The 27,839-nt window shown below is 46.7% G+C and overlaps 2 protein-coding genes and 1 long non-coding RNA gene across 8 annotated transcripts; 1 reads left to right on the top strand and 2 right to left on the bottom strand.

Annotated features, from left to right (window-relative positions):
- Positions 1–318: 318 nt before the first annotated feature.
- Positions 319–5,927, top strand: LOC118226699. Its single transcript, XR_004765085.1, has 3 exons — positions 319–380; positions 1,642–1,767; positions 5,434–5,927. It is a non-coding gene; the product is annotated as an uncharacterized LOC118226699 (long non-coding RNA).
- An 81-nt stretch (positions 5,928–6,008) lies between these two features.
- On the bottom strand, positions 6,009–11,542 carry LOC118226698 (trichohyalin). Of its 2 annotated transcripts, none has more exons than XM_035416495.1 (5): positions 11,251–11,542; positions 10,265–10,637; positions 9,238–9,624; positions 7,195–7,769; positions 6,009–6,444 (listed from the first exon to the last, which is right to left on the bottom strand). In XM_035416495.1, exons 1-4 carry the CDS (start codon positions 11,497–11,499, stop codon positions 7,264–7,266), a joined length of 1,515 nt encoding a protein of 504 aa, XP_035272386.1. In that variant the 5' UTR covers positions 11,500–11,542; the 3' UTR covers positions 6,009–6,444; positions 7,195–7,263. The 2 variants fall into 2 exon arrangements, with proteins under 2 accessions (XP_035272386.1, XP_035272385.1); XM_035416494.1 differs by having other exon boundaries at positions 10,265–10,633; positions 11,244–11,541.
- Positions 11,543–12,539: 997 nt separating this feature from the next.
- On the bottom strand, positions 12,540–27,839 carry gfod2 (glucose-fructose oxidoreductase domain containing 2). 5 transcript variants are annotated; one of them, XM_035418429.1, is made up of 3 exons: positions 26,840–27,839; positions 24,703–25,163; positions 12,540–16,623 (listed from the first exon to the last, which is right to left on the bottom strand). In XM_035418429.1, exons 2-3 carry the CDS (start codon positions 24,953–24,955, stop codon positions 15,683–15,685), a joined length of 1,194 nt encoding a protein of 397 aa, XP_035274320.1. In that variant the 5' UTR covers positions 24,956–25,163; positions 26,840–27,839; the 3' UTR covers positions 12,540–15,682. The 5 variants fall into 5 exon arrangements, with proteins under 5 accessions (XP_035274320.1, XP_035274321.1, XP_035274322.1 ...); XM_035418430.1 differs by having other exon boundaries at positions 24,703–25,160; XM_035418431.1 differs by having other exon boundaries at positions 24,703–25,082.

Raw genomic sequence — 27,839 nt, 5'->3', positions numbered from 1 at the left:
AATTATTAGCTCTACAACTCAGTGATGTACTGTTGAGTCAGAACAATGAGTCTAAATATGGTGCAGGATAGATACAGTACTACAAGGAAGGTCTGGAACCATGGCTTCAATGAGCCGCAGGGTCTGCTGATTTATGCTCTTAATCAGCACTTAATTGATCACTGAAAGCAGGGGTGGGAAATTCTATTCCTGCAGGGGCCACTGTGTATGCAGCTTTCTGTTGTCACCAATTATACTGCCCAAATGAACTAATTAGCTGAATACACTAATGCTGGTTTAAATGCATTAGACCACAATAAGATGCTTCATGTTGGGGCACTGGAGCCATCTTCAGTTGTCACCCATGAACTTATCAGGAAATGTAGCTAAAGGGTGTGAAGGTAGGCTGAAGTTCCTCATTATTTACCTTTGCCTGGCAACTTGTCAAAATGAGAGAGGGTTTCTGGGTATTTTTTTTCATTATGCTGAATGTTTGCACTTGCATTTAAAACATTGTGCCAGGGTCAATGGTCAGCTAGTAGATTTTAAAGGATACAAAAATGAAGATTAAGCAGATTTTTTCAGCAAGTCAGAAATAAGCTTATCAAACACATTTTAAAATGTTTGGATATCCCAGTGAGTAGTGTTGGCTGAATAATCACAGGTATCAAGTGCCAACGTTTTCTAATGGAAATTTCCAGAGCATAGTCAGGTTCTAGCATGTACAGAAATCCTATAGCAAACATCTAGATCAAAAATGTAACTACAGGTATCTGCAGGTTTGAGTGGATTCCAAGAGCCATACAGGTTCTGGTGATAACCGTGACCGGGAGATTGGCCCGTATAAAGTTGCCTGTGTTGACCTTTGTCTACCCGCCGTCAGGTTAGCTCTCACGCAGTAGTCTAATCTGAGAGCACCTCGCTCCCTGATGCCCTCCCTCTGTGCTTTGACCACAGCAGCATTGCCTCAGTGATGCGCTGAGCTGAAACTGCTGTTCCCGCAAGTCCTAATTCTACTTAGTACAAAGCACCCAACAAAACCCTTATAGCAATGGAATGTACTGCAATGTGTTTTACCTATGTGGAAAATATTAACACCATGATAAATATATTTTATTGCAGAGTAAATTAAAATGTCTATTTCAATATCTGAAAGCAAAAATAATTTGCATATTTGCCCATATATTGTGTTAAGTGTTGCAATATTTTGATAATGCATTGTATTTTTCATTTTGTTCAATTTCTATAAGGGGGATCTATGAGGATCTTTAACCATTCATTTAAAGCTGCCTGTCCATGTATAAATGTTAACTGTAAGACAGCATCCTGTTTGTCATAAAAGGGCCCACCCATCCCTTTCAGACCCCCACTGCATCTCTTATGGTGGAACGACCAAATTTACACTAAATTGTGTCTTGTCACAAAACACCAAATACAAAATGCCTCCTAAAAAGTTATGTATAAACTACAACCAAAACTGGAGGGGTGGAGGTTGCTTTGTGGTTGGTTAAGAAAACAAGGCTGACAACTGCATATTAAATGCATACATAGAAACACATAAATGCATGTATGTGAAATATTACTTATTTATGGCTGTCAAGTGCTACCAGTACATTCAGGAACTCCATGTGTGTCAAACGGCTCATTCATTCTGGTCAAAAGAGATAAACGAGCCCCTCATGGACCTGAAAAAGCATCAGCTGTAGAATGTGGTCACTTGAAGAAAAAGCACTGCACTCTGCCGCAGCTGCACTCTGAATCACATGACCATAAAAAGAGGGCCTCGTGGTAAGTGTAGTTTGACTGTGAGCCCAGGGTGGGCAAATCCCTCAAGCAATTTTCCCCTATATTCCACCAAAGTAGAATGTTTCCGTCAAGATTACCCTTGATAATGAAATATTTAAGAGCAGAACCTGGCAATAATCCTAAAGAGAACACCCCTCCATTCACCCCAGTCAACAAGTAAAAATATTCTGCAAACAACTTTAATGCTCCCCAGAGTAAGTTTAACTTTAACTCACTTTTCCTTGTAATCTGACATTTCCCAGCACCAGTGTTAACCAGTGGATGTATGCATTACCTGCTGTGATAATGAGAAGGTGGCTTCACATTTCTCATTCAGCATACAACCATGTCTAATAAAAGCTTGTGATTCAAAATGAAAGCCAGGGAAAGCTTTTAATTGGCCACACTACCTACACACCAATCGCATGGCCCTTAGTTATCACAAAAACACAATATACAACTGAACACTCTCCTGGGTTTTATTTTATAAAACCCTGGAGTAAATTATTCTATATTATTTTATTTTTATAGAGACAAGACCAGGAGGCGTACAATCTTTTCCGAAAGGGGTCGATGTGGGTGCAGGTTTTTGTTTTAGGTCAGCACTATGACACCTGATTCAACTAATTAACCAATCATGGTCTTCAGTCAAGACTTTCATTAGTAGAACCAGGTGTCTCACTACTTAAGATTGCATAATTAGATTCTTTTGATGATCATATGCTTTCAGTGATTTCTTTGCCATTGCAGGGATAAAGACCATATTTAGTTTTTTCTAAATTAAAGTGATTAATATCAGATGTTCACAAACACAATGTAGGATACAGACACATCTGTGCTAGGATAAATGTCATCGAAATTCATTCCATTAAATTCAATTTCAGCTCTAATTCAAATAAATTTCAGTGTTTGAAAAATCCTCATAAGACATCATTGGCACTTTCCAATTCATGGATTGCAGTTCAATTTTCTTCCTGAGCTGGCTGAAAAGAAATTGGACTGACCCCAATCCTGCTGCCCGGCTACTGTGGGTGAATGCAGAGAATGGCTGTTTGTGTGCGAGTGCTGAAATGACCCGGGAGCGATCTGCTGTGTGTCTGACAGGTCCCAGGGCAGCGGCGCACAGACGGCTGCAGAACTGAATCAGCAGCCTGTGAATCCACCTGCAGCTGCGCTCACTTCCCTGGCTTCGCTGCTTTGCATCCACCTGCAGCTGCGCTCACTTCCCTGGCTTCGCTGCTTTGCATCCACCTGCAGCTGCGCCCACTTCCCTGGCTTCGCTGCTTTGCATCCACCTGCAGCTGCGCTCACTTCCCTAGCTTCGCTGCTTTGCATCCACCTGCAGCTGCGCTCACTTCCCTGGCTTCGCTGCTTTGCATCCACCTGCAGCTGCGCCCACTTCCCTGGCTTCGCTGCTTTGCATCCACCTGCAGCTGCGCCCACTTCCCTGGCTTCGCTGCTTTGCATCCACCTGCAGCTGCGCTCACTTCCCTGGCTTCGCTGCTCTGCTGACGAGCCTGCGTTTCTCTCAACGCCTTTTTTTTTCCATCTCCAAAACGTCACAAAAGCTTTTCACCTCATCTCCGAGCTTTGGTTCACCCCATTTCTCGAGAAATAGCCCCATCAATCATGTGCCCACTGAGAACTCAAAAAAGGCCAATTCACACTCCCTTAAAGGGAAAATGATTGTCTGAGAGCATTTTTCTCACTGGCTATATCATTCTTGTTCCACTTTATGGACTATAATGCCTTTTAGCAGTAGAATCAGCAGGCTGGTCTGCAACTGTACCTACAGCATGGAATGGCTTGCGCTGTCTCATTCTACTTAATATACTGTTGGTATAACCCTTCTCGTGTTTGCCTGCAGACTTATTGTATTTATATTGCTTTTAATGTGATTATACTGTAACAAAATTTTCCTAAGAAGACAGTTGTCAATACATAAACTATCCTAACCTTGCAATAGAGCCATACTTCACCCAAACCTGCCATTGTTAATTTATAATGTGACTGGCTGCTAGCCTTCCTTGTTCTGCAGATGAGTTCTGGTCATCTGATCTGCACTGTCTCTAAGCCCAGAGAGCATGAATGGCATTGTGCGAAGAATAAGATAGCTGATTGGGTGGGTTGTTGGGCGCCAAATGAACAAAAGTTGTTAGTGACATCACGGTCTCGCCCCCACAACTCAGTGATGTTCCTGTAAGCGAGGTCCACATCCAAGTGCTCCAGTAGCTGACCTATACTGGCTTTACCTAGTGATGGCATAATGAAGTTTTATGAGCAAAAAAGGAGTGGAAAAAACTGACAGAAAGTTAGATTAACAAAGTAATATCAGAGATGGTTGGTGTGGATGCAAGTCTTGTTCTAGCTAAAAACATCAGATTAAATTATTTCATTCTTGAAGTTAATTTCGGTGTTTCAGCAAGAACAAACACCTGCACCGCACTGGCCCTTCTTGGATGAGACTGGCATCTTTTACACACAGATTTCACACATCTTTTTTCTCCACTAATATTCAAAAGAAAATACATCTCTTCCTTTGATTGTCGAAATTTCACACCCACATTTAAGCCGGGCCTGAGCTATACACCATCTTTAATAAAGTGCTATTATCAAAGGACTTGTTTATTTGTAACATTTTGGACCTGGTTGTGTAACTGCCTCCTGAAAAGTGGTTTTTGTTTGTACTTTTTCATTTCATTTATTACACTCCCACACACAAGTAGGCTGTGAACTCACTCGCTTCAGTTAGTAATTCATTTCCCTCCCCTTCAAAGCAGCAAAGGAAAATAAACTTAGGTGAGGAAAAGGAATGGGTTAACATTGGTTACAAGAGTTCAGCTGTGGGGCAGAGATTTAAGGTCAAATTTAAAAGCTGGTCAGGTCTGAGGTCCTTTCAATTCCGAGATCTCCAACTCCAAGTCCTGGAGGGCTGCAGCGTTTGCAGGTTTTTGTGGCTTCTTTTCAGTCGGTGGCCATTTTAAGCCTTGGGAACAAAGAGTGTGGACACTTCAGCCCAGCAGAGACATTAAGTACTTCAGTACTGAAACGCACCAAAGACCGGCAGAAACTGCAGCCCTCCAGAGGCAGAGTTCACCAGGGTGAGGGTTCAGTTCTGAAGACCAAGGACACTATTTGACCTCAACTACGAGGCAGGATTTGATAAGATTTGATGAGATTTAACTAGTATAAAGACTTTACAGAAAGACATAAGGTGAGTAAAATTGTAAGTCGACACAGTCCTGAATGTTTTGTAGTAGATTTACTTGAAACGCCAGCACAACAGCGTGGCGCTTGACCAAACAATTATTGTAGGTTCACTGTAGAATGCAACAATCTGTTTTTCCCGTTTAAGAAACACAAATACTACACAGTAGTATTTCCATGCATCCATGCCACGCTTTTTTGTGACTTCAAGAAACTACTCTCCCCTTGGGGATTAACCGTTTGAACAGTAGGTTTTTGGAATGTTTTTTCGAAGTTCTAAGTCAGTGTCCTAGAACTTCCTTGCTTTCAATTACCAGTAGTGATGGTTACATCATCATTAGAAAGTAGAATGTTCGGTTAAGAACATTCCAATCACATATTTGTGATTAAGGGTTAAAAAGTACATCTCCTGCCAAGCTGGATAAGGTTCTGATCCCAGACCACCTTCTTCCTGTTTCCCAGGCCTCATGATGCACATATGGATCTGTGTAAAGCACTGTCACAGTGTGAAAATGCTGGTCTCCTCTGCAACAGAGGCTTCTGCAGTGGCCAGTATGACATCCAATCCAGAAAGGCATAGAAAAGCACATCTACAAAGGACAGCATGAATGAGTGAACCAGAATTTCCTACTACACATGCTTTTACTGCCCCCTGCAGCACAATACGCACAATTACAGCCCATTTGAACTACATTGTTAGCACAATGTACCCAGATACAAATAACTTTTATTAAAACTAAAAGCTGTCATACATAACTACACTAAACAAGAGTAAAACGTTTCCACAGAAAACGGTCTTTAACACCTGTAGGCAACCCTGGTCCTCGAGCGCCCTTAGATGTTGGAGGCAGGTGCTCCATTCAACCCCTAATTTGTGGCAATGTAGCATAATGGCTAGAGAACTGACCTTTATAACTGTAAGGCAGTGGCTGCGGGTTCAACTCTGTTTCAATGAATTAAACTCATTTTTTTCAATTGCTTAAAACATTTTTTTCATTAAGAGAGTAAATATGGGAGAGAAATAACACACAAGTGCACTCAGTTTCTTTCCTTTATCAATTCAAAAGAAACACAATGACAAAAAATTAATCATGGGGCTCAAATCACAGAGGGTATTTATTTTTCAGAAAAGGAAATCACCAATGTCAGAAGCTTTTTATACACATCGGGCATCCAACAAAACTATGCAAAATTCTGTGGCTTTCGCCACTTCTCAGGACTGTTTGCCCAGTGGCAGGCTGTCTAAGAGTAGGCCGATGCTACAGTGGTCTGTGCGGGTTCTGCACAAAGCTGTACAGCTTCGGCGGCAAGTAGGTTAGTCCGTGAATCGCTGGCAGGTGGCCATCGATCGATGGCGAACGAGCCGGACGCGACGGCAGGCGGACCGGGTCCAGAGGAAGTTCTGTGGCGCTGTACGTGGGTCCAGTGCGACAGCAGGTTAGCTGGGTGCTCAAGGTTCATTCAGTCCATTCACTGAAAAAGGGGAAAAGGAAACGAGAAAGAAAAGCATAAATCTGTGGGAGAAGGGAATCGAAAAGTGAAGTTTGCTTAAACAGCCGAACATGTAACAAGGTTGTGCCTTGAGTTCCCAGACGGGTCTGAGCAAGACACTGTACACTTCACTAAACAAACTAGTAAAATGCGGGGAATGGGAAAATGTGGAAAAGGTGAAGTTGAAGTTCCCAAGGATAAGGATACAAAGCAAACCCATGCAGAAATGGAATATACTTTTAAATATGGATCTTGAAAACAGAGGTGGAAAATCCAGGTTCAGAAAGTAGAAGGAATCCAGTCACTTGGATTTGCTGGATTTTGCACAATTTTCCTGCAAGGATGGAGAGCTAATTAGTGAAATCAGCTAGTTGAATTCATGGGTAGAAGAAACACATGGCAGGACTTTTTACTTTCTGACCCCTGGACTTTCCACCTCAGCTTGAAAGACTAAGGAGGAACGGTCAAAGGGTTATGGCAGGGCTGCCCAAGTCTGTTCCTGAAGATCCGCCGCCTTGCAGGTTTTCCTTTCAACCCTAATTTGGCACACATGATTCCACAAATTAGCAGCTCCATGAGTTCTCCAGCTGTTGCATGAGATGTGCTTTCTTAGGGTTGGAATGAAAACCTACAGGATGATAGATCTCCAGGAACAGAGCTGGGCAGCCCTGTTTTATGGGGATGGACCAGATTTATCTTAAGTTCCCATCTGTCAAAAGACGTTGAACTCACCCCTGACGTTTTCTCAGGTCCTGTATCCCAGCTCGCCGTTTCCTGTATTTCCTCCCATCATTCCTCTCTTCACGTTGTCACCACCAGCATCTCCACCTCCCCGCCCTCCATCCCCGGGAGGGCCTGGTTCTCCTGTCTGATCTCCCCCCCGACCATGGGGACCCTGCCCTGCCGCGCGGCGTCCCAGTCCCTCTGCAGGGCCTTGCGGTCCTCCTCCAGCTCCCTCCTCAGCTGCTCCAGGGCCTCCCTCTCGCGCTCGATGGCCATGGCCTCCTGCTCCTGGGTCCTCCTCAGCCGCTCCACGGCCTGGCGCTCCTGCTCCAGGGCGCGCGCCTCCAGCTCCCGCACCCTCTTCATCTCCTCCTCCTGGGCCCTCCGGAGGTGCTCCGTCAGCTCCCGCTGCTGCTCCAGGGCCCTGGCCTCCTGCTGCTGGGCCCGGCGGAGCTGCTCGGTCAGCTCCCTCTCCCGCTCCAGGGCCCGCGTCTCCTGCTCCAGGGTCCTCCTCATCTGCTCGGACTGCTCCAGGGTCCTCCTCATCCGCTCCGACTCCTCCAGCGTTATTGGCGCCACGAAGCCTGCGGGAAACGGGCGGTGCGGTGGTTAGGGAACCGGGTTTCTAACGCAGAGGTTGCAGGTTCGATTCCCGAGCCCTTCTACTGTACTCTTCAGCAAGGCACTTACGCTGAACTGTTTCAGTAAATATCCAGGTAAGGACTAATTGATCATATGTACAAAATAAATCTGGAAATTTATTGCATATGCATAAATGTAAATGCGATATAATGTAAATGTGAGAGTAGAAATCCAAGACCCAGGAGACAAGTGGTCACAGATACATACACACAAGCACATGCAAACCAGCAGGTCCAGATGCTCATTTTCAGCCAGACCAGGCCATTGTCCTGGGCTATGGCACACGGGAAGGAAGGCAGTTTAGCCTAGCCCATGAATGCATGGTCTGAGTTAGCCCTCAAGGTTAGAACATAAATTGAACTCAGTCTGGGGCTCCAGTAGGAGGGCTCTCAGTAGCGGCTGCCTTAGCCATCATAGATTATTCACTGGTGGCCGTGGATTGTATAGCAGCTGAATGCAGCTGCTAGCCAAGTGTGCATTCTAGTTTTTTTTGGCACAAAGACTTTATTTACTCTCTGTGTTGATAGTCTTTATAGTGCCTGGCCTCATCTTCAGTTTCTTTTTCCAAGTGGCTCCAGCCTTGTTTCTTCGCCCTGAGCTCATGGAACCTCTCCAGCCCTGTCCCTCACTCCTTGGTCGTGGACCGCTGCAGCCCCGTCCCTCCCCTGCTTCATGCCCATGCCTTAATGCAGCCTGCAGCTCCAGATGCATCACCCTGCCCCTCTAAACTGCACTATACTGAGCTATACAATTTGAACCTCTACTATTCCAGTTAGTTTATTACTTCAACTGCAACCTGCTCAATCCATTTTATGTGCTGAGATAGATCTCTTATTGTATTTCTGCTACATTCAATTCTACAACTGCTTTACACCAGGCTGGCCAGTGGAAGATGGACTCCCCCTCTATAACTGAGTTCCTCACAAGATTTCTTCCCATTTGGGAGTTTTTTTTCTTGCCACCGTTTGAGGGTTTTTCTCCTCACTGGGAGTTACCTGCTATATGGGGTATTCAGGCCTGGTTTTTGCGCTTTCCTGCCACTCAGCATAGTGTCTATGTGACAGTTTTCTGTAAAAAAGCGCTATGCAAATAAAACTGATTTGACTAGTCTCAAATGTGACTGGCGCGACGTTGTAAAAAAACAATTCAGCAGTAATCAGCAGAACCCTGGCAGTCTAGAAAAGCCCATACTGCCCCGGCCCCGGCCCCTGCCCCTGCCCCCGGCCCCCGGCCCCCCCCCCCCCCACATGCAGACTCCTGCTCATGGCCGGTTACAGACACGGTAGAGGCGAAACCAAAAAAGGCGCGGACATGAGAGAACCTTCACAGGTCTCTGAGACACTGGAACTTCACAGGCCGAGTCTGAAACGCCGCCCCTTTCGACCGCGGCGGTACGAGACTCCGAATTACCTGGCGGGCACGCTCCCAGGCTCCTGTAGTCGCTCGGCAAAGCGTGCTGAGGGAAGGCGCGGTCCGCCGCCGCCGCTCGCGGCCCCCCCGCCGACGGCCCCCTCCTCTTCATGTCCACGTTCTTCTCCGGGTGCTTTTTGCGCAGGTGCCGGAGCAGGTTGCTGGTGTTCTGCCGGTAGTGGATGTTCTCCGAGCAGAGCAGGCACAGCACCTTGTTGGCGTCCTCGCCGCGCTCGTAGTAGCTCCACACCGCGCTGCGCTTCTTGCTGGGCTGCACCGACAGCGAGAAGGCCTCCTCCACGATGTCGGAGACGGCCCGGCTCGCCTCCTCGCTGCTTATCCGCTCCTGCTCTTCCGGCTCACCCGTTATGATGGACACTTGGATTACTGCAAGGGAACCAAAATGTTTTTTTTGTTTGTTTTTTTTTTTTAAACCCTCAAACCTCAGGCCACACACTTATACATATGCACTAGTATCTAAAAAAAACACTAAACTCTAAAAAGGGTAAAAGTAGAGAACGTCTTTTTGTGCCAAAAAAATTAAAGAAGGCTCCCACATACTATGTTTATGTTGTAAGATTCGTAGTTTATTGACACACATAATGGAGAAAATTGCTACTAACAATGTTCTGTCATAAAGTGGGCGGAAGTGTAGTATAATGGGCAATGAACTGGTCTCGTAACCAAAAGGTCACTGGTTCCATTCCCGGGTAGGACACTTGCCGTGGTACCCTTGAGCGAGGTACTTAACCTGCATTGCTTCAGTATGTATCCAGCTGTATAAATGGATGCAATGTAAATGCTGTGTAAAAAAAGTCGCTCTGGATAAGACCGTCTGCTAAATGACTGTATGTAAAAATGTACAGTAATGTAAAAAATCTAATAAAAACAATAATTTTAAATGGATTTATGAAATACTCTTCACAGGATACGCAGTGTCTTTTTATAAACGCATATAAAAGCGTACACATCCACTGAAAACGTGAAGAACACGTTTTTTTCCAGGCGTGCGAGCAGGGCCGGTTACCTTCCTCGTTGTCGGCGACGCTGTTGTGCGGGGCCCGCCCCGCCAACGCTCTGGCCCTCTCTCCGGAACGCTCCTTCAGACAGCCTTCGATGTCACCGTATTCACCCGGGTGCTTTTTCCGTAAATGCCGGAGCAAGTTGCTGGTGTTCTGAGGATAATGGATATTTTCCGAACACACCAGGCACAGCACCTTGTTTTTATCGAAGCCGTCTTGGTAATATCTCCATACGGCGCTGCGCTTTCTGTTTTTCGTCACAGACAAGGCGAGGGCTCCGTTAAAGCCGTCACTGATGGCCCTACCCATCTCCTCGTTCCCTTCTAAAGGCTCCTGCTCCGTTTGCTGATCGTCCATTTCAGACATATGCATTTCTGCAAGACAGAAGCAAACATTCGTCACACTCACCTACAACATTGTTGTTGCTGGTATGAAATACTGTTATATTAGAGCAATCAAAGTTAGAAATGCAGGACACTCAACCACAGAAATAATACCAGTCTAACCACAGAGTATTACTGGAGAAATACTGTGCGATTCTGATTGTACTGGCATTGAAGATGAACTGCAGTGTTGCAACTCCAACAGAAGGGGCGGGTCAGAAATAAAAATTTCGGGATAGGTTGTTTTAGCTTTAAACAAGATTTTTGTTGTACAGTTTTTAAGGTCTAAGATCAGTTACACCACGGATACTGCATATATTTCGAATAGCGTAGTATTTACGAAACTGAATCAAACGACCTATCAAGGAAATAACTCGTGGGGTAATATCTGATGCTGTACTCTACTAAAGCAACACGGATTTTGAAAATTAACTAGCTTGACAACAAAACATTACCTTAGCTAATGTTAAGTCTTTAGCGATGCAGTGTTTTGACTAGTTACTAAGGTACGACATGGCCTAGCTACTAATTTACAAAGGGAATGCTGGAAAATCTGACAATATTTAGAAACGTAACGTACGTTAGCCAACTTCTAACTTACCTGCGTTGTTCTCGGTTATATCATCAGTCTGTTTTGGCTCGAGCTGGCTCATCGGCCCTCTGGTTACATCACCGAACCGTCTTCTCCTTGTGGTGTTAGTAAGTTCCTCCTGGTGTTTTGATCGTAAGTGCTTTAGCATGTTTGTGGTGTTGCCACAGTGTTGTATGTTCTCCGCACATAGTATGCAAGCTGCACTCTTCGAACTCAAGTCGTCTTGAAAAAAGGACCACACCACACTCCGCTTTCTAGCCGCCATTTTCCCTGCTGTCAGCTTTTGTTTGACCACATTGAGTAACTGTCTCTGGCGCATTTTGCCTTTTGTCGCCACCTACTGGACTGGAGGATAATTGCTGAAAACAAAGTAGAAGTCCGCTCGAAATATAAATATCCGTCAACGTCAACCCACCACAAGTATTATTATAATTTACTCGTGAAATTTTCACTTTTTAAAAACTTAGTCCTCTTGTTCCAGTTGTACATAATATTTACAATAGGATAACCCATGGGCCAAGATCACTTCCTTGGAGAACGTCACAGCTGGTTTTAGCTTTAGGGGTAATATGCCAGCTACATTAACCACATGATCACACATCTTTCAGATAAGACCTGACACCATCTATAACTGTGTTGCAGTTGAATCCCAGGGTACGCAGTCTTTTGTCAATATAGCAATACTATCCCTAAAAAATTTTGTTATCAAAACTTATGTATCCGTTAAGTATGTCCCTTCTGAACCCTGACTGGGCGGCACGGTGGTGCAGTGGGTAGCACTATCGTCTCACAGCAAGAGCATCATGGGTTTGAGGTGCTTCTGAGTGGAATTTGCATGTTCTCCCCGAATCTGTGTGAGTTTCCTCTGGGTACTCCAGTTTCCTCACACAGTTCAAAGACATGCAGGTAGGCTAATTGGAGACTCTAAATTACCCATCGGTATGAGTGTGTTAGTGAATGGTGTGTGTGTGTGTGGCCTGCCATAAATTGGTGATCTGTCCATGGTGTATTCCTGAAAAAAATGCATGCTGGGATAAGCCCCAGCACCCCCTGTGACCCTGACAAGGATAAGTGTGTATAGATAATGGATGAACCCTGACCATGCTGATTAGATATGTGCTTCTGATTCTGGATATATTAAAGCTAGCTTCTAGCCAGTTCTAAGAGGCAGACTTATTGGATAACCAATAGCACAATCTGCCCAGTACCCAGTATCCCAAAACCTCCCATCTCTCACCAGCACAAAATGCTTCAAATCAAACTGTAAACACTGCTTTATAAATAATTGACTGAATGCAGTAATCGACTACAATGTATTTATTCAGTGGGAACATTACATTCAAAGTAACGGTATGGTTTTTGAACTACCACACAAGAACAAGAAAAAAAACGAAAAAAAAACCAAAAACTGACCAATTATACCAAATAAAACTTTTAACGATAAAAACTACCAGGTAGAAATAAATATTCATCTACAAACTATGTACATCCCGTGACATTTTCTTTATATTTTGTCCTTAAACGGAACATCTTATTAAATAGGTCATTAAGAGACATTTTAAAGGAAAAACAAATGTAAAATAAATACAGTGTTCATACTGTACAGAGCATATACTCCAGTCATTGCCCTCACCCTCTGTAGAGTGTGGTTAATTTCTTATCCTCGTGATGCAAAGTCTTCCTCTGATGAAGAACTTATGTATTCAAGAAAGCCACTGATATGTCTTCCAAATGATGCAATCAAAGCATAGCTTTGTCACCTTGCACAAAATGACACATTCTGTGTAGAGGGGTAATCCGACTATCTGGCTGTGGGCCCAGATGTTATTTAATAAAATTTAAAAAATTAAAAAAACTTGTTGCCGCAAATTGAAGGCAACACAATGTCTTAACACCCTGGCAAAAGTTTCTTTCCATATTTCTTTTAGTTTTTTAAAAATGGCAAATTATGCTAGTTTTCCCATTTTTATATATCCTTCTCTCTGAGACAAGAACCAGCAGTGAGCCCCACTCATCTCACATTCAGTGTATAGCCCGGGTCTATGTTGGGCTTTAACCACTTTAAACCCAAATCCCGGGCCCATATTTCATGTTACAAAGTATCTCAGAGGAGAAGAGCTGATTCAGGTTCAAGTTTTCCCTAGCCATAATCTAACCTTATCCAGCATGAGCCAAGAGGCTTCACTGATCCTAGGTCAGTGCTCCCACTCAGAACTTTATGAACATCTACCCTGATCTGAACTGATGCCAGTTTAATCTCTGTACTGGAACATGAACCCAAGCTACAGAAATACATTACTCATATTGAAAATGTAAACACTCTACTGCGCCCCTCACAGGGACCAGCGGGTACAGTGATGCGAAGTTTCACGCCTGCGCAGAAATGCGCATACATACGCAGGCGCACGGAGCAGTTTGTGAAACTCGAAGCTTTTAGCAACTACTCGTGTTCACAGTTGTATAGAGGAAACAAAACTGGGGGGAGAACTCTCGACCATTCGCACACCAGCCGGCGGTGACACCGCAGGTACGGCGAAAGCTCTGCCGTTCGGGGCATTCAGGCCGGCTTTGTGGGCTGGAGGGCGAGAACTTAGAAAAGGAGAAACCAGAACAAAAACAACAAAACCTCTCCATCCCAGGAGGGGGAGATTACAGGATAATCCACACAAAGACCATTCTTCTCCAGGCTTGTTGTGATATTGAGCTTGCATGATAAACCACCTTTGGTCTGGTAATGAATACCTATTAGAAGAAGTGATACAGCTCCTCGGACTATCTCTGGAATGGTACGGCCCGTTAGAGGAAGCTGAAGATGAACATTTTTTGTTTCGCTGTGCTCACAGCGATGTTGGAACAAAGGGCGACTCAGTGAGGTTGCTGGTACAGTGACCATGGCAGCAGGTTACTGTGAAACCTATTGGGTTTGCAGATATGGCAGTGGTTGGGGGGTTAATTCTCAGGGCTTATTTGATATGTAATACACAGTGATGCAAAATAAAAGCAGGTTATATCAGGTTCCAACAGGTTGCATTACCTTCTTGCTAGCTTCTGCTAGATACTTAACTCATCCAGCAGTAAAACGAGAGACCATTACCCTCCATAGCAGAAAACAGTAGTCAAAAGTAATAGCAGTAACTCACTGGCACAAGGACTACAGAGAAGAATCTTCACAGTTCATAAATTAGCCATTTTGATAAAGCTTGTCTCTGGCAACTGCACCGTTAATGAAACCATTAAGAGCAGGAGACACTGTAATGTTTCGCAGGGTAGGGGAAACGGCTCTACGGCCACCAATTTGTAGCACCCATATGGGAGATTCCCGGGCAGCCTTTCTGCAGCAGGCCAGCCACCACACAAAGGAATGACTCTGGAAAGTTCTAGAAAGGCTGCACCTGTGTGGCGGTAGGAGCAAAGCCTCCGGGGCAAAGCTCCTCCCACCCACTGTGGGCATCGATTTCCCACTGGTTCCCATTGGCTGCTCAACTGGACCCAGAGAGAAGTGTTGCTCCAATGAAACGGGCAAAACTCCCAACTCAGCAGGACGACTAACAACAGTAATACAGTTTATAAAAAGAAGAGAGAAAAAAAACAAACATTATACAGCTAATTTCACAAGTTACACGTACAATCCTTGCCCTTCGAAAGGAAAAAAATACATAGTTCAGTGGCTCTGATGAAGCAGGCCAATGCAGAATACCCTGAGTTCCAGCTGACTCCAAAACGCTGTTGCTTCCACAGATCCAATGGCATGTGATGGGGTACGGAGAAGCTAAAGGATTGGGACTGGGCCAGTGAGGGGCGGTCCCTGGTCCCCAGTACTCTTTGGGTAAGGCGATTTTTTTTCACATTTACTTCTGTCTCCTCATGGGAGATCGCTCAGTTCATCAGCAGAGCAGAGCGACTGGGCGGTGACAGAACTCACCAAGACGCTCGCATCCAGGAACACTGTTCCCTCGGAGAATTACGGCATTCATGGGATTCTTCTGTAATTTACAACTGACCTAGATTTGCTGGAAGCTGGCAGGAACAAGGGGGGGGAGGGGGGGGGGAAAGGCTGCAGTTGCATTACATGGGGCTTGTGTTTCAGTAAGGTGCAAATGTACAGTCAGGAAGTCCGGAAACGGTAACATAATAGCAATAAATAAATCGCCCTGAGTCTCCACTGCAAGCGGACCAGTTACAAGCTACAGTACAACGGCTGCTCCGCGTTCTCCACCTAGTGCACGTCAGTCTGTGTGGAATAGGGGTAAGGGTACACCGAAATAAATACAAATATTTATCAAAGTAAAGCATGAAGCAAATTTACATGGTATACCATCCGCATTCACTTGTATGTGCAATCACTCACGGAGGAGGACAAAGGGGGCGGCTACTTCTGTACCAAAGTGTCCTGGGGGTGGGCGTAACCCCTGGATGCCCCGCCCCCGGTCCCGCCCCCTTCCCCCCGCTCAGGGGTTGTTCCTCTGCAGGGCCTCACACAGGTTGTGGTTGGCGTCGGGCTCCTCGGTCATCACCTCCACGCGCTCCCACTCGCCCGAGCGGCTGGACTTCTTGATGGCGTCCACCACGGTCTGGACGTAGAGGCCGTCCTCGAAGGTGGCCGCCGTGGCGACGGGCTTCAGGTCCCAGGAGCGCCTGTCCTCCTGGCCCAGGAAGGAGGCGTGCAGGGCCCGCACCATGCAGGCCATGCCCTTCAGGTAGGGCGGGGGGATGTCCTGGAGCCCCCTCTCCGGCCCCTCCTGGCCCGAGGGGTCGGCCAGCAGCAGCTCCTCCTGGCACGCGCCGTTCCTCTGGCCGTACAGGTCCGTGCCCCGCGCCACCAGCCGCCCGGCCGAGCCCACCACCATCACCTCGTGCACGAAGGCGCCCGGCATGTTGAAGTTGAGCGTGACGGTGCAGCACACGCCCCCGGCCCCGCCCTCTCCCCCGCCGGTCCCGCCCCCTCCCCCTCCGGCCCCGCCCATCAGCATCTGGAAGAAGCAGAAGTCGTCGCTGGTGACGCGGCGGATGCCGCGGATGGCGCCGTTCTGGCGCACGAAGGTGCGCAGGAGCCCGTGCACGCGGCTGGCCCGCCGGCCCGTCAGGTGGCTGAGCAGGTCCACGATGTAGGAGCCCATGGTGTGGAGGCCGCCGCCGCCCATCAGCTCGTCGCAGCTCCAGCCGTAGGTGTCGCTCAGCAGGCTGCCCCAGTAGACGCGGGCGTCGCACGTCTGCACCTCGCCGGCGTAGCCCTCCTCCAGCAGCCGCTTCATGCGCGCGAACGCCGGCAGGAAGCGCAGCACGCTGCCCGTCAGACTCATCAGCTGCGGGTAGTACCGCGACGCCGTCACCATCTTGAAGGCGTCCGCCGACGTGGCCGCCTTCTCGCAGATCACATTCTTGCCGATGCCTGCCCGGGGGGCAACAGACAGAGAAAGGGAGATGGGGGGAGAAAGAGAGAGGGAGGAGAAGGATTACAAATGAATCAAAATTTTAAATATAAATTATATTGTGCATCACGGCCACTGTTGCGTTACATCTTTATGAACCATGATCTGGCAATATCAGTATTGCTTTTCCCCTGGAAATAAAGCAAACTTGAACTCAACTTAGTTGAGAAAGGGATTGTGAGAGGGAGAGATTTTTGGTGTTCCTTTATGAAGCACATTTCATGCAGTTACATAGGAGGGAAAGAGTGTGTGTGTGTGTGTGTGTGAGTCTGTGTCCACTCTTAGATTCTGAAAAACGTGACAGATGTCTGAAAGATCAATAACACGGTGGACAGGCCACTAAACAAACTTTGAGCCCTGCTTCTGTAAACGGCTGCAGTGAGGTCATCGCCCCGTGCTGCTGTAACGGGCTGGGCGCCATGCCAACGCTCGCTGTAAAACACCTCTGATAGCAGCAGTGGTGGACAACACGGATAACGCTGGAATGGCTCTCCCTCTCTCAAACACACCCACACACAGACACTCACACACACACACACACACACACACTCATACATACATACATACACACACACACACTCATACATAAACACACACACACACACACAGACACTCACACACACACACACACACACACACACACACCCACACACAGATACTCACACACACACACACACACTCATACATACAAACACACACACACTTATTCATACATACACACACACACAAACACAAAACACACACTCATACACACATACACACCTACACACACACGCACCGCACACACACACACACAAACACAAACACACACACACACACTGAAAACAGCTCACATACTCCTCTCTGCTCTCAGACTTGAACACACTTTAAGTCTGATCCGTCCACCTTATCCCACTAATCCACGGTTTAAAACCCCCCTTTTTAATAAACCAGTGGGTTTGCTTTGTTGGTTTGCCTTTTTAAATCCATTCCAGTGTTGTTCAAAAGGGGTAGAGATTAGTGAAGCATTACTGAGTACAGGACCTGCCTTTTACTGTTTGTGAGCTGGAAGAGAAAATCTAAAAGGAATTAAAACAAAAAATAAAGGATATAGGCGAAACGCCACACCAGCTACCATTACAAAACTTTTTTTTCAATCCAGTGGAATTTGAGATTAAAATGGAATTTGAGGTTAAAATGGCACTTTTCATTTCATTTATGGTACAAATAGTGTCATGTTGCATATGACTGCTCCACAAACTCTCCATTGTTCTCTCCATTTTTATATCACATCATCAGCCTCGTAAAAAAAAAACCCCTCACGTCCAAAAAGGCAACCTTTCAGTTTTACTGTTACGTAACATGGAACACAAGTATGTTTTTCATTTCTAGAGCGTTCTGAATAATCTGCACCTAATAATAAACTTCAGTCAGAGCCATAAAAATTGACAGTACACAACTGATGATACCCTTTCCATTCATGTACCTAGAGGTTTTTATGATGCCATATCATAAAGCATGTCACCGTTTATCAACTGCACCTGCCCAGGTAACAGGAGAGCTCCGTGCGCTCTCATTGGTTACCCCATCTGTGTCCCGCAAAATAACGAGCCGCACGCTATACTACAGGAGAGCTAGCAGCGACTGGAGCAGAGGTGCATACTGGTAACCTGTAGGCCCCTGGCGAGTAGCTCACGAGGGTGCGTATGCGCGAACCCCAGATTCGTTAGCTGAGTGAAGCCCTCCTGCCCCAACGCTAGGTGAGACGAAGGTGACAGTGTCCCACCTTGACAATGACAGTGTAGCTCTCTCCTGGGTAATGCGCGGCAGCCATTTTGTTCCGGATTGCCCACTGCACATAAGCGGAGGCGGGGAGGGAGGTAGTTACCGCGCCAGTTTAACAGGGAAAAGATTAGGAAGCAGGTTGGAAATTTGGCCAGTGGACCTCATCTACCCCACTTCCTCTTGCCAGAGGTGCAATGGAACACTTATTGACCATATTAAGTAAAGACCTGGTTAATCACCTCGGCCCAAAACCTGGCTACGTTTCTGAAGCTCACTTCCTGGTCTTGCTGACTGACCTTGCTCACTAGCGCCGGTGCGGTTGGCTCCATTACAGGCGTTTCAGCCACCTGGTTCAGTGCAAATCAATGGTAACAATTCGAACAAAACACGAAATGTAGTCGCAATAGGTGTTTTTCTTCGCTAATCTATCTAATGCCTCCCCATGTTAAATTTATTCAATTGTTGTGTTATTTGGACATGGTTGTAATATTTTGTGGACGAATCAAGGACAGTTCTGTCGAGTCACTGCATCTCATGCGCTTAGTGAACGACCGGACTTCATGCCCATATAAGGGTCCTCCTATTCCTATTTCCTACTGCGCAGTCTCTGGACTTCAAAATACTTTTCACCAAGCCCATGGAGAGTCAATGGGTGATGTCACCGATGATGTCACAGTGACTATGTCCATATTTGTTCTACAGCCCATGGGTGCCACCTGAGTTTTGTTTTTAACCCCCTTCCCCAGTGACCGCTGCTTCCCTGTGGCAGGCGCCGAGGGGGTCAGAGGAGCGGCCCAACTGCCTCGCAGCTGGGCTTCTGTCCGCCCTGCCCCGACCCCGCCCGGGACAGGAAGAGCCGCACCGCGTCTGCCCCTCAGCCCAGAACAATGCACTTCCACCCCAGGGAGGAGGGCCGCTGGCCGGCCACCATGCTCCGGGTCCAATTCACCACATGTTAAAGCGTTTGGGGACTTCCTGGCTTCCTGTTTGGCTAGCAGCTTCTCTCCCTCATCCTCTCTCTCCCTCTCTCCCTCATTCTCTTGTTCCCTCTCTCTCATTTTCATTCTCTCTCTCCTCATTTTCTCTCTCTCCCGCTCTCATTCTCTCTCTCCCTCTTTCTCTCCGTCTCTCTTTCTCTCTCTCTCTCTTTCTCACAGACACACACCTGCAGTCAGACGAGGGCGTGTCTGGTAGACTGACTGACTGACTGAACACAGGAATGCAAATCACTCCTGCCAGCCCAGTCCAGTGCCTCCCTCAATCTTGCAAACCATTCCACCCACAGGCAATTACAGCAGCAGACACAGAAAACAAACAGGGAAACGTGCACACGCATGCAGGCATGGGTCACATTAGTGCCTGACAGCCCTTCTACAGCATCCAACCTTCTACAATACAATGCAGTCTGAGCAAAAGTTTCATTACATTTAGTCTACTACATGTTAATACATCATCACCACCCACCAACACACCAACACTCACACACACACACACACACACACACACACACACACACATTCTTTTCTTATCTCAAACACCTGGGCCAGGTTACCTGGGGGGGAACTCCCCCCCGACAGTACCACCTGCTGCAACAGATCCCAGCCCGAGGCAAGGCTAAACATACCCCCCACCCTCCTCCATGGCTGCACCACAAGCGCCCCCCCCCCCCCCCCGACAGGCCTCTCTCCCAGCCACTGCCAGGAAAACGGCCTGTCGAGACACTCAGACCAGGCCCACTGCGCGCTGTGCAGCTACAGCCTGATGCAACACCCTGGGTGTGGATCAGGTACAGTGCCAAGACCAGCGCGTGAGCGTGCACAAACTCCTACACTCACCCACATTTACATGAAGAGCGTGCAGTTTTACACACATCAGTTCTTCCTTATCAGCCCAGCTATTGTGTATGTGTGTGTGTGTGTGTGTGTGGGCATGCATGCGTCTATTTTGGAGATTTCTGCCCACCTGTATGCTTTTTTGATGTGTGTGTGTGTGTGTGAAAACACTCGCTGTGATTGAGTCTGTTTGTGAAGGTCTACGCACGACTGCATTCCACCCTGAGGTATGGTAGCCAGGCAACCAACCCGACAATCAGGGCCTGCTGGAGGAGGAACTTCGGCTCTCTCCTCCCCCCTTATCAGCCCTCTTTGTGCTGCCCAGCTCTGTCCAGTCAAAGCACAGAGGGCCCCGCCCGTCGCCCGGCACAGGAAAAGGAAGTGACTTGGCCGCACACAACTTCCTGTAGAGCATGCTGCTCCAGAGCTGGGGAGCACGTCACCCTATCCCATAGACAGATGTGCGCACGCACGCACGCACACACACCCATGTCCACACCCCCGCACGCAGTCGTACGCAAACACACGGTCACAGCGAACCGTATGCAAACGTGCCGTCAGAGACAGGGTCACACACATTCCCTTTGTGAAACAAACACCCTCTCTACCAGCATACGCACTTACAGTACACTCACAAACACACACACACACACACACACACACACACACACCCTTTACAGAACCATCACATACAGCCACACAATACAGTCACGACTGGAGGAGAGTAACATCTGGCGACACGCTGTCCATCAAAACAAGCAACATTCAAAACAGAATTCAAAACAAGCTTCAGGGGCATGACACTGCAGGAACCACTGATTGAGACACGCAGTAGAACTCACGAATGTGACTCACTGGCTTCAGCCTCTCATAAGTTGGCCCTGTCAGGAGAATAACTGGTTCTTCATCCCACTGTCACATTTACTTCAGGAACCTACCTGGGCGTACAACAACAAGAGTAAAGCTGTGCTAAGCGCACTGTCTGAATGGCCTCGGAACGTTCCGGAACACACCTGTGGGCGAGCGCTAAGGTGGAGAGGAGTGGTTGGAGCAGGGACACCATTCCGTACTCCACCCTGGCTCTTTACACTGTTCGTTCGCTACAATGCCGCGACGCTTTCATCGCTAGGATTCAGCGCGCTCAACGAATGCATTTTCACCGTGCCACTGTTCCCAATCTGTTTACAGAACATACCACACACCTACACCTCATCTGTGTGCACAGGAGTCCAGCGTGTGCACACACTGTGGAGGCCAACTTAAACAAATAAACTGATACGAGGAGGTGCTACCTGCTACGCTGCCTTTCTGTCAGCAAAGCGACACCTGAAGAACAATGTTGTCTACTGAAGAACGGCCAGTCCACTTTCCCATTCAAATAGGTGGTATGCAGTGTTTTACATGTGAACCAACAGCCAAGACACTATGCAATCACACTCAAAGCCCCAAAGCCCGAAGAGGAGTTTCTGCACATTTGTGACGGATCTTTCTTAATCGCGGTACAAAGGCCTCATACGTGACCTCAGAGGGAGGTTTAGGAAACTGTTGTTGATATCTGGGGCGCAACCATTTCCGTCCATTTATGCATTAATGATAAATAACATAATGTTAAACGGCTTCCAAACCAGGGTGTAAATCAGCATCAAACGTGATGGCGTTTCTGAGAGATCACGCCCCCCCCCCCCCCCCCCCCTCCCCGCTTGGTCAGACCCCGGTTATCACCGCAGCTGCGATAGGCAAACGCGACCGTCCGTGACATCTCCCCCCCCACCCCCCCCCCCCCCCACCTCCACCAGGAAGCCAGAACTAAAGCAGGAAGCCCGAGTCATCGTGTAGGAATTTGGCGCGAGAGCACAACGGCGAGGGCGTGATGGGAGAGGGCCGAAGCTCGACCGCCTCCTCCTCTGCCGAACCGAATCAGCGTTTCAGATATTTCTGCATTAACATATTGTTCATCTCCTAAGATTGAGTACTTCAATATTCCAAGAGGGCTCTATGCTAACATTTTTCCAAGTGAGCACATGACGTGCCCCGCAGTTGAAAAACATTAATGCATCCCATTTCATTTTTTCCACTAGCACACATAATGCAAATGCTCCTAAAATTGGAGTACTGTAGCGCCCTGTCCAATATTCCACCCCCAACCCCCCCAGCACAAAACTGCAGTTCTTTCAAACAGACCTTTACAAAAGATTTTTACATAATTATCTATTTGTACATATTTTATTGGGATTCCTAGGCTTGTGGATATTAAAGTGGATTTTCCTTATATTAAAGTTAAAAAAGTAAAGTAAGTAACTGATTAGTGATCTAATGACTGATTAATCCTAATACCATAGACTCTAGTTCAATGAAGTGCAAAAGTTCAAATCAAATAATTATTATCCATTTGAGGGATTAACAGCTGTGATATTGAAAGCCAATTGTCCACAGAAAGCAGGAAGAAACTCCCTTCTCTCTCCTAGTACTACTTTTTTTATTAGATTTGGTATTCAGCCAGTTCTTTAGTACTGATGTTATTCACAATGAATATTAAAGGTCTTATCATGGAGTAGTACTCAAATCAATATGTTTATTACAGCATTGTTTCCAGCAAGAAAGCTTTGTTTGCTTGTGTTAACATCTATTTTATTTATCACTATGAGTGCTCAAATAACCTATGACATTATTATTTTTTTAATCAGAGAGACACAAAGAAAAAATAAGAAAAGTATATGCATCTCTAAACAAGTTTACCGACAAATAGCAACAATGAAACTGAAGGGAAACTGGTCGCAAAAAGTTCAGTTACCGCGAGAAATGTTGAAAGACCTGCTCAGCAAAACCATGATAGTTTTAGTACTGCTCTGCAGAAACACTGTGTGGTTGCTGCAACGCCTCAGACATGTTGTAAGAGTGCATAGCCTTGGCTTGTAGATGTACTCACTGTACACACATAACCCAAGTTCCCCAGCTATGGGAACAGGGCGCTTTTCAGACAGTAGTCAGTGTGTCAATGACACGCTGAGGCTCAAAAGTCAAAAATAAGAGAGATATCAGACAGACAAAACCACTAAACGCCTCCTATCTGTGGAGCCGAGTGCTGTTATGCTATCTGGCAGGGCAGCAAAGTACAAATTGGAAAGCAAGCACAGGCAGACAAACGAAGACAAACACACACACGTGCACACACACACATGCAGAACCCCATTGAGACCTTCAGGTCTCAAATATAAGATTGCAATTTCCGGTTAAATTCTCCTATGTTTTAACTTTGAGCTTCCCTGTAATTCCAAAATTTTGGTTGTTAATTGAAAATGAAAAGTTGGCAAGTTTTTAAAAAAATTAATCTTGCATTTATAATGCTTTCTCTGACACATTCATGTTTCAGCAATACAGTGAAAAGGGCCAGGCAGAGATAATGATCAGGAATGTACCTTATCAGCATCCATCGCAGATTGTTGAGTCCCTACATAAGCGCTCGAGCCCGCAAACATACAGCGCGCTCAGAGAGAGCAGTTATAATGTCGGACCAAAACGATCTTACTGTTGCGGCGCTTAGGGAACACGGGGGCGGGGTTAGGCGTAATTACAGGGCCGTTAAATGTAATTACGCGCGCGGGGAGAACGGGCCGTGCGTTTAGACAGGAAACATCGGCGGCGCTCATTTCCAGCACGGTGCCAACCCGTATCAAACTGGGAATCGGGGCAGGGGCTTCGGTTTTCCACCCCGTGGGAAAAGCTATTGGACTGACTGACTACGCACACCCCACAAAGGAACTTTTATCAGTGGACAGAGCCGGTCACTCTTAGCATTGTGCAGGAACTGGCCGAAATTTAGCGAGACAGCGCTGTGCTTGACAATATACATTTCTCCTACTGGCTGTTTACACTCCTGGTCATTTAGCAGATGTCCTTATCAAGGGCAAGCTACACAGTTTACGTTTTGACAGACATTCCAATGGCCTGTACATCCATATACAGTATGTGTGCATGTCATGTGTATACATGTATGCACAAAAGTTCATGCATTTTTCACAAAGAACTTGTCACAATACACATTACAGCATGCCCAGGCCTAAAGCCCTCACAAAGCAAGCCAAAAAAGGAAAAGGAAAAACTCTCTGGTGTCATATAGGGATATACAGTGTATATATATGATAGAGTGTGTGTGTGTGCGTGTGTGTGAGAGAGAGAGTGTGTGTGTGTGAGAGAGTGTGTGTGTGAGATTGTGTGTGTGTGATAGAGTGTGTGTGTGTGACAGTGTGTGTGTGTGTGTGACAGAGTGTGTGTGTGATAGTGTGTGTGTGATAGAGTGTGTGTGTGTGATGGAGTGTGTGTGTGATAGAGTGTGTGTGTGATAGTGTGTGTGTGAGAGAGTGTGTGTGTGATAGTGTGTGTGTGAGAGAGTGTGTGTGTGTGATAATGTGTGTGTGCGCGCGCGCGTGAGTCACGCTCTCTCACCCAGGGCTTTGACAGCGATCTGACGCGTGAGGGGAGGAGGGATGTTGATGCACACCAGGTCCACGTCGGGGTGGAGCAGCACGTCGTCAGTGTGGCTGGTGTAGAAGGGGATCTCCAGCTCCTGGGACAGGGTCCGCGCCTCCTCCTCCGTGCGTCCCCACACCGCCTGCACCACGAAACCCTCTCCTCTCAGCAGGGGCACCAGCACCCGGGCGGTGCTCCCCGTCCCGAACACGCCGACCCCCGGCAGCATGGCGGCCCCGCCCCCGTCGCCCCCCGTCCTGGGACCTCTCTCTGCTCCGCTGCAGGGGTTCACAGATGGGTACGCATCCCAGAGGCCACTGACCACCCGACACAGCACTTCCTCCCGGCGATCCACTCTGGAAATGCAAAGATCCAGGGATGGGCAACAGGGCTCTTCAGTAAAATCTCTGTGGTTCAACTCCTCTCAGCCTGTGCTGCTAGAGGTGAAATGCAAAAAGAAGAGTCTCAGAAACAAATTTAAAAACTTTTTTAAATTATGTTTCGACCAGGTAATAGAAACTCCATAAGTCTGCTGGTGCGTTTCAGCTCAATTTACGTTACTGATTGGCTATGGATCCCAAACACCTTGTTTCTAAGGCTGAAGTCAACTGTTGATGGAAAGTTAATCACAAAAATCTGCCGACAATGTGACCACCCAGAACTGGAGTTTCAGATCCACAGCTTTAGTTCATTGCACGGGAAAACCAATATGTCAATTAAAAAGCACACTCAGGAACACTTCTATATTACAGGGGACAGCTGCGCACACAGTCTGAAACTTAACCAACCACGAATTCCTCCTCTGACACGTGATGAGAAAGGAAGATTAAGAACTCCACCATCTATACTGCAGGGTCAGACGCAGAATGCAGTCTCCATCCCATACAGAGCGCTATTTATCAAGAGATGAAAGGTTCCATTGTAACAGTCAACTCAAGCTATAGCTACCTGTCATGCAGAGGCGCGCGGTATCAGCAAACCGCGCGTGCAGGTATCGCTACCTGTGCACGCTCGTGCTGATCGGGAGCTCAGACACGCGCGCAGTTAATAATGGCACCCCGTAAAAACAAGAATAGGCTAATCAGGAAGTGCTGCAGCGAACCGCGCCGTGACTTCGTGTTACTAGTAACTCCGTGCTGGCGAAAATGGTCACTGATGGAAGTTCAAACGAATATTGTCATACTAGCTACCTAATGTCAGTAACCACTCCCAGCTAGCTTGCATCATGACAGCTTGCAAAGGTAGGTACCTCCACCTTTGTCACAAACAATAACAAAATTACACCCCCATAAACGTAGCGATATACAGCCGTGATTAACAGATGGTCACTGAAGCCCTAGATACCATTTTTTATTCAAGAAGCTTGCACCTGCTTAGCAACGCTCAAACAAAGGCGAGATGCACTCTTTTTCACGGAAGAAGCAGTGAGCTCTATTTATCAAGCTAACACGGCGTTTGCTCGGCGAATTTATCGTTACTACTAGAGACACATTTGTGTCGACTTGTGCGTTTTTGGTCTACAGACTGTGAAGAGGAAGCAGCAAACTTGCGTAAATGAACCCGATAGTTTTAGCTGTATTTCGAGGACAATCCTTTGCATCCACTGACAAGTCTAACATTAGCTGTATCATTCGCTAAGTCCGGTCTCTCTAGCGGAGCTACATAAATGAAAGGAATGTCGACTGATAGCTTGCTCGCTAGAATATGACGTTTAAATGCTACGTTTAGCTAATTATCAACGTTTGCAAAACCGGCTCAGTAGTACAACATTTTAAATACGGATATATTCTACCTAAATGTAATAAATTGTGTAAATTAGCTAGTCTGGAAACGAATTCAAATTGCTGACGTTACTGCCTGGCTGGGTTTCTGAAATGCTATTCATTCCGATCTATTCACAACGTCCCCTTGTTTGTTTTGCAAGCTATTCAGTCAGCCAGTCGTCCAATAAAAGGGGAGAGCAAATCGATGCTCCGGCAAGAATAACGCACAGTGCACAAAATTATCGCAAGCTTCGAGCCAACAATGGGGTTGGTTATTATCATACACAGTTTATCAACTAGATAGCATAATGATACAAAAAAAACTTTTAACAATCTAGCTACATAGCTACCTCTTCCTTCAGCGAGTCCTTAACTCAAATGTCCAGATGTCAGAAGCACTTCGTGAGTGACGCTGGCCGAATACCGGCACCAGTAGCGCACTACTCCCACTCAGTCACGTCGGGCGATGCTAGCTCAGAAATTCACTCGCTGGTCTTCAGTAGCTAAACCTACAGCACCACAGTCAGCGGAGGAATTGCAATTTTTGGGTTTCCAGTGGCAACGTATTTAAGAACAGAAACCTGTTTGTACCTCGTCCCCAGTGTATGATAAGGTTTGTTCTAAGCCAGGCTGGATAAGCACGGTCCAATTTCCTCTCACGATCCCCTGCGTTGGGAACTGAATATTGTGAGGCTGCGCAGGCAGACTGCGCCGTTTGACAAACCTAGCCACGCCTATCCAGGCACTGAGCCATAGCTGTCAATTAGATTTTAAAGGGATAGTTCAATTCAAAGTTTAAATGCCTTACGTGTGTCAGCGACTTCATGATACCTTCAGATGTTATGTTTGTTAATTGCCCGATTCTTCATAAAATTAATTTATTCATATGCATCGTCTCTGAAAATATAACAGCGCAAGCTGCTTTGGAGTTTGTAAAAAACCAACCAGTCAGGCAAAACTTCTCATCAGTTGCACATGAAAATGTGGTCTGGGTCAACCAAAAGGATACACTAAAACCTAAAGAATATCACAAAACCAGAGAAACCGAATGGTCTTTTTAAAGGGTCAGCCACAGCTAAATGTAGCCTAGGATTAGATGGTTCCTTGGTTACAGCTGGTATAGGTACTCCACAAGGGACTGATTATTTTGGACAGAAACTTTACCAAAACATTAATTCATGATTTTTGTTGGCACCCATGTTTGTCCACTTCCCCTTAATTAAAACTGGTCAAACCAGAGATTTGTCATTTTTTGATTTACCCCTGACAAACGCTCCTCCCTGGTATCTGGGGATGAAGCGGCTGGGCGGAGTTTTCACTCACTCCGCCTATTTCACATTTTCAGGTATG

The sequence above is a fragment of the Anguilla anguilla genome, chromosome 5, assembly GCF_013347855.1.
Source record: "Anguilla anguilla isolate fAngAng1 chromosome 5, fAngAng1.pri, whole genome shotgun sequence".
In the NCBI taxonomy this organism is placed as follows: Eukaryota; Metazoa; Chordata; class Actinopteri; order Anguilliformes; family Anguillidae; genus Anguilla; species Anguilla anguilla.
The sequence above is the reverse complement of the archived record's forward strand: the minus strand, read 5'-3'. Positions and strand labels throughout refer to the sequence as shown.